Source organism: Nicotiana tabacum, chromosome 4, assembly GCF_000715075.1.
Source record: "Nicotiana tabacum cultivar K326 chromosome 4, ASM71507v2, whole genome shotgun sequence".
NCBI classification, from domain to species: Eukaryota; Viridiplantae; Streptophyta; class Magnoliopsida; order Solanales; family Solanaceae; genus Nicotiana; species Nicotiana tabacum.
Genome location: NC_134083.1, coordinates 82,925,512 through 82,932,734, shown reverse-complemented (window position 1 = coordinate 82,932,734; position 7,223 = coordinate 82,925,512). Strand labels below are relative to the sequence as shown.

The 7,223-nt window shown below is 35.1% G+C and overlaps 1 protein-coding gene across 1 annotated transcript; it reads left to right on the top strand.

Annotated features, from left to right (window-relative positions):
- The first annotated feature begins 1,499 nt into the window (after positions 1–1,499).
- LOC107830261 (tRNA (guanine(26)-N(2))-dimethyltransferase) lies at positions 1,500–6,938 on the top strand. The gene is made up of 6 exons (XM_016657768.2): positions 1,500–2,133; positions 2,632–2,832; positions 2,908–3,004; positions 3,294–3,494; positions 3,659–3,721; positions 6,396–6,938. Exons 1-6 carry the CDS (start codon positions 1,571–1,573, stop codon positions 6,519–6,521), a joined length of 1,251 nt encoding a protein of 416 aa, XP_016513254.1. The 5' UTR covers positions 1,500–1,570; the 3' UTR covers positions 6,522–6,938.
- The last annotated feature ends 285 nt before the right edge of the window (positions 6,939–7,223 follow it).

Genomic DNA, 7,223 nt, shown 5'->3' with positions numbered 1-7,223 from the left:
GTCGGCATAAAAAAAGATATTAAAAGATGAAAAATTAAGTTTGGGGGGGGGGGGTATTTAGGACCTTGTATAATAAAAGGGGGAACTAAATAAAAGTCGTCAAGTGTCTGGGGTCCCTAATATTTCCCTTATTTTTATTTTGACACCTTAATTAAAGTTATTTCATACTCTCTCAATTTTAATCTGTTGAACCTTTTTAGAGTACGAGGGTTAAATTGATTACTTTTTGGTGTAATTCGAACATAGATTATCTAAAAATATTCGAAAGAAAATTCATATATTTAGGAACTACATAAAGAATATTATAAGTTACAAAAGTTAAAAATTTAAAATATTTAAAATTATTAATAGAAAATATGTCAAACCTGAAGAACACTATAAAAAAATCCACCGGCGGCAACCTCTTCCTCCTACAGCAAAAAACACCACTAAAGACCCCCCGCGGTTCATTATCCTCTCCTTTCTCTTTTAATCGTTTGGACACAAGTGATATATGTCGAACCAAACAACGCTAAGAACAACAAAAAGAAATAAAAAATAATAGCGTACACAGAATTTTTTGTAAACAGTGTCACATTTTAATAGGTAAACAAAGAAGTGAATAAATAAATAACTATTATAATGACATCATATTTAAAAAAATACAAAATTCAGAACATTACAATAACTCTCTACAACGAGTTTTTATTTTTTGAGATGTATCAATGATAATCTTATTAGAAATAGTAGTACTAAATATGTCTTTTTTTAAGAATGATTTGATTATATTTATTGTGACTAACAAATGCATTTTAGCTCAAGTGAATTCTGTTGCTTCTTAATTTTGTTGGAGGTTAGTGGTTCAAACCTCACTAATAAAAATAATATTTTAATAAATAAAGTCTCCCGAATGATAAAAACACAAATGTTCGCCAAACGGATTCGAAATCTTGACCTAGCAAGCCACTTGAAGCGCTTAACAAGCAGACCAACGAGCCTTTTTAGTACAAGGAGTGTCACCTGTATCAATTTATACGAATTAATTTGGTCTGTACAATTAATAAATAATCCTAATGCTAGAACCCACAAAACACCCGATTAAATGAATTAGAAGAATCTAACATAATACACTAAAATAAAAAGATAAAAACTCTGTATCAAGAATCAAGAAATTGTAACAAAGTAACAAAAAAGCGAAGGTAGAGCACAAAGAAATTAAAGATACAACACTTCACTGGAACATCAAAATGGAGGGTTAGATTGATGAGAAAATGGACCTAAGGACGTAGAGAAGGCGATTAAACTTTGTGTATGTGGGTGGGTGGGAGGGAGGGGGATTATGTCAAATCAGTTTTCCTTTTTCCCTCAAAATTCTCTTTTTCATTTTCATAATTTAAAAGAATTAATTCTCAAAAAATTTTATTAAAAATTATTATATCTTATTAAGTTCTGGCCTAAACTAGGCCCATTACAAACTTGCCTTTAGTTTTATAACCTCGCCTCTTTTTACACATTTTTCTTAAAATTATAAAAATAGGATAGATTCTTATAACATGTTCATGGACAAAATCGCACTCGGCCACTTCCCGCCATGTCATCTCTTTCTCTCAAACCGCTATCCTTTTCTACCTACAACTCCCTTAACCCAAAACGGAACCTTCCACCGCACTGTAAATCACACTACCAAACGGAACGGGGCCACCAATTTGATGTCGGCGACACCTTCTTCCGCCGCGAGAGCACCACCGCCCGTGACCTCGGTGTGCTCTCCGCAGCCCTCTACCGTAATACCGCCGGCAGCCTCCGTGTTCTCGACGCCATGTGCGGCTGTGGAATTCGTTCTCTTCGGTACTTAGCAGAAGCCGAGGCCGATTTCGTAGTGGCAAACGATGCAAATGTCGATTACAGGGAGGTTATTTTGGGAAATCTCTCCTCTGTTTCAAGTAGTTATAGATGGGAAGTTAATCATTTGCCTGCGACTAGGTTACTGGCTGAGTGTTACGTGCGAAAGGACTATTTTGACCTTATTGATGTGGATTCTTTTGGGAGCGGTTCCAGTTACTTACGAGTTGCTTTGGATGCTGTTAAATTGGGTGGCTTGTTATACATTACCTCCACTGATGGGCTTTCTTCTGGTGGTCATAGGCCTCAACAGTTAAGTTTCTGCTTAATGCTTTTTGTGCCCCTCTAACTGTTTGCTAATTACACATCTTATCCCTTAAATTTATGTTTCCTTTCTTAAAACTCCGAAAATGTAGAATAATGTCCCTTCTTGATAAATTTTGTGTCAAATGCTTACGGTAGGAATAGGAGTAGTGATGTTAGAGCCTATGATTTGTTGATAAATCTTCATACCCCCAGGTTTAGTTACTCGGATGATGTGTTCGATAGAGATATATTATATTATACATAATTATTCTACTTTTGGTATGAGAAAACATTTTTGCGGAAGATATTTTCCTTGATAGAACTATATTCTGTATCTGATAAAATTATTTAGACTCATAACTATCAAATTAAATAGAAACAAAATAAATAAAAGAGCTTCTAGGCTCAAAATGTAGTTACTAGTAGTACTATAGCTTTTTGTTTAAATTTACTGAATCCTGTGTTAGTGCTAGGATCATCATAAAACTCTTTCTTTCTTTGTAGGTCTTTAGCTGCCTATGGAGCATATGTTCAACCTTTGCCATACTGTAATGAGATAGGTCTCCGGATGCTTATAGGCGGGGCTGTTAGAGAGGCTTCAGTGCTTGGTTATCATGTTGTTCCACTTTTCTCTTACTACTCATATCATGGGCCTGTGTTTAGAGTGTTGCTACAAGTCAAGCGTGGAAAGTCTCCTTCTAGCAGGTTAAGCTTGGTTGTGAACTTTTTCAGGGGTATTTCATTAGTACTTGGTGACGATGCCCTTTCTTCTCATGACAGGTATTATAGTTTTATCAGCTATTGCAACCAATGTGGAAATTCTCAAGCATTTTCCTGGAATGAACTTGGTGAGATCAGCTGCCCTTGTAGTACAAATGTATGGTTTCTACTTCATAGTATATCAATTTTGGTATATTTACAACTAGAACTATTTAGCCCGTAGTTATCAATTTCCAATTTATTTGGCAATTGACATTGACATGCGCAATCTACTAACTTCCATTGCCAACCCCTGGTTGAAATTGTCATAAAATCACGCAAAAGGCTTTACTCCAGTCATGCCATTAAATGTATAATAACCATATGAATGAAATGGAGGTTGTTTCTGCATATGGTCGCAAAGGATGATCATCAGGCTCATGTCTAACCATTACACTTCTTTTCAGGTTTCACATTCACTTATGGTTTCAGGACCCCTCTGGACTGGGCCTCTTCACAATGCTCACCATCTAACAGAAATAATGAGTTTGGCTGAGCAGTGGGGATGGCTTGGTGATGGCGAAGGAAAAAATCTAGAAAAACTATTGAAACTTATGATTGACGAGAGTGACCCCAAATTGCCAGTGGGATACCTCAATGCAGACGAGGTGTTTGCATAACAAATTTTCTTCATATATTATTTCCTGATTGATTAAGATAATATGCTTAAATGCTTGGAATCATCATCGGGTTGCAATTTTCGCATCACTTTAGTTATTGATTGTTTTTAGCGTATTCTGAATTTTAATTTATTTGTTTTATCACTTTGCAGATAGCAAGTCGTGGTAAACTTGATTTGCCTCCCCTGAGTACGATAATGAAAAGCCTGCACGAGGTATGTCATCACTCTAGGTTTTCATGGAGGGCTTAGTGTTCTTTTTCTTGGATCGAAATTTACTTTTCCATTTTGAGCTCTAAATATAACGGCTTCTTTGTTCCACAACGGTTAGCTCCTTTGTTGATGCTGATGGTTTATAGAAAGGTAGTCTGAGGGGCGTATCTAGCCTTATGGTACTCGGTTCATCTGAACTTAATACTTTTGATGCGGAGTATAATTTATGTGTAAAAATTTATTAAAATTGAAACAAATAGTTGATATGAACCCATAACTTTAAAATATAATAGGTTGAATGCTAAAAACTTAGAGATTGAGCCCATAGAGTTTAAATCCCGGATCCGCCTCTGGGTAGTCTGGCACACTTGACCTTGTAAACTGTAATAGGTGTTAGCCATTAAAAATGTAAACAGAAATGAGAAAGAAAGAGTCATTTATGTAGGTACTGAAATATTTGACCAGAGGACTAGCTATGGCCTTCCTCACCTAAAAGTTTCCCTCTTATGTTTGATTTCCAGACCAGAATTGTTTCCCCAGTCCAAAACACATTGAACAAAACAGTGTCCGCGCCTAGCAGCTGGCCCGCTGGCAGAAAAGCGACGTACTTGATAAACACATCTAGAGCCCGTTTGGACATAAGAAATTTTTCCCTTTTTTCCAAAAAAAAAAATCGCTTTTTTTCGAAATCAGCGTTTGTTCATAAAATTTCCAATTTTCGCTTGAAGACTGAAAATTTGAAAAACTCCAAAAAGTTATTTTTCAAAATTTTCACTCACAAAACTTCAAAAATAACCAAAAATTATATTCATGTCCAAACACAACTTCTAAATTTCAAATACCATTTTCCCTTGAAAACATTTCCCCCCCTATTTTGGAATTTTACAATTCTTATGTCCAAACGCCCACCTAATAGCAAATAAAAGTAGCAAGTCAATATTAATTTATTAGTAACTTTTACATGTATGAAAGCCTCTTAAAATGATTCAGCGCTTTGCTGATTTGTTTTCCGAAAATACAAATCCAAACCAATTCTCGCAAAGTTAAACAAAAAAGCAGCTTGTTTCCTAACTCAACCACCAGCTAAGTTTCATGAAACTGTAAACTTGGTATGCATACTTTCATAAGCAGGGATTTTCTTTAATAATTGATTTGATGGGCAAAAATCATTCTGCTCATTCTGAGGCTGCTTTACATTTCAAACTGTCCCGAAGTTGACTTTCCTAGCTTCACATGTCATTGTCCGGACTAATAGTTTGATACATTCACTAAGTAAATGGGGAGGGGGGAATGACCTCGGTGGAGATGAAATTTTCGTGTAAGAATAATTTTTTCATTTTTTATTATTATTTTAATTAGAATTATCAAAATTCTCACTTCTTAAAGCGTGCAATCACACATTTTACCCAGCTCTGCAAAGCACATGCCACATAGGCTTTGTCAATGGTGAGGGGTTTAAAATATTACCTTTAAATGAATAGAAGTGTCTAGATGAAATATCATTAAGTACGGAGACCGGAATGTCAAAACCGAACAAGTAGAGGTGTATGTGAGGCTATTCTACCATTATTTTAACTTAATCTAGGCAAAAATTGTCATTTGCTTACTTCAGTATCTACCACAAAGAATATATAATGCTTGCGCATGTTACTTTGAGAATCTACAAACCCTTTCAATTAATTTATGAACCTTTTCAATTAAATTCAAATAAATAAAAATGAAAACATTAAATTGAAGCTATGTTAAGTTTTAAATTTTTAGTGTGCAGATGACATTTAAGTCATGGTAACAAAGCATCTCAAGTGCAAGAAACATTTTTTTTAAAGAGTTTTTCTTTTTATAATAAACTGATCTATACTTGGGGTACTTTTGTTGCCCATTTTAAAATGGTTAAACAAATATATGCTATTTGTATTCTTTTTTAAGACAGTAAACCATCTTATACATATGAACTTATCACAGTTTATTCATTGTATCTCAATATGCTAATAGTATTTTTAATATAATGCTGTAAACCAGTTATACATACGAAAATGTCAAAATCAAATATCATTAACGTTAGAAAAGTCAATGTTAAATTAAAGCTGGGTGGACTTTAATATTTAAACTCAATGTTTTAATAGAAATTGATCTTTAATTACCCCCCATTCATTTCGGATCCAACTTTTACTTATATATATAATAATAAAATTGATCTTCAATTGAGTAAAATAAGAATGATGGATGATGGTCTTAATGCAAATTTCTAGGGGTCAACTGCTATATAAACATCTAGGTGGAGTGATGAGTTGTGCAGGACGTCTTTTATTCAGACGTCGGGGCAAAGGTGATTTTTCCCATAAATAAATGGTGTTTGCATGGATTCCTTCCCTGGGCTGATTTTATGCCAATATCTTGTTCTGCTCATCCCTCAGGTGACTTTATGCAAATACCCTGTTCTACTCCCAAGTCTTTGTGAATAAACACCTATCTACTCTTGTTTTCTTATCGGTTCATTTGGTGGGAGTTTGAATACATATTCTATATACTCAAAACATTCCCGATGGAGCAATTTCATGTCATTCTGCTGCCACCTCAGTGAATAAGGATAATTTCCTTGCTCTCTGCCCCCTAGATTTACTTGTTGCCACTGTTAGACATGAGTTTAGCATCATTATTTTGGAGCGTTTAATTACAGGAAGGCTATGCTGCTAGCAGATCACATATTGCCTCAAATGCGATTAAAACAGACTGCCCGATGGTTGAATGTGTTAGAATCATGAAGCAACTCCAACAGCCTGCTGAAGTGGGTTCATGCCATTAAAGTTCATGGATGCTGCAGTACGTGTCAAAAGAGTTGTCAATACTGTTGTAAAAGGCTTTAAATCAGTTTTTCAAAATGAAGAACCACACAAAACTCAGTAGTTGCTATCAAAAAAAAACTAAGGCTTTAATCGCATGCTGTTGTAGCAACTACTGAGTTTTCTTGGAGTTCTCTAATGCTGACGGAAGTTGAATCAAAGACCTGTTACACTGATTTTCTTGACCCAGAAGAACATGGACATCGTGGATGGTATTCACTGCCCCTTGTGATGAAGGATCAAGATTGCTACCTAAAGGAGAAAAAAATTGAATTGCGTTGGAAACACTAGATGTGGAAATTTTACAGCAGATTTAAGACTTATCAATTCTGACATCCTCAATCACAATAGTAAATTGTTCAGTTTCACTTTCACTTTCACGACTGGTTCTTCAGCTATACATATGCCAAATCCTGCTTTCCTAAACATAGCCGAGGGTCATGTAAGTTTGTAATTTTTCTACATAACCACCAATATAGATTAGTTTACACCCCGTGTACCACACCTAAGAAAATAACTTCAATAATACCCCACTGTCCAAGATTGCAAGGATCGACTTGCTTAGTATAGAATGCTTTAATTAACATGATCACCTCGGAATCTAAAGGTTGCAGTTAATATTGATCGTGGTAAAAGTAGCACATTAAATTTCTGGATTTTGACAC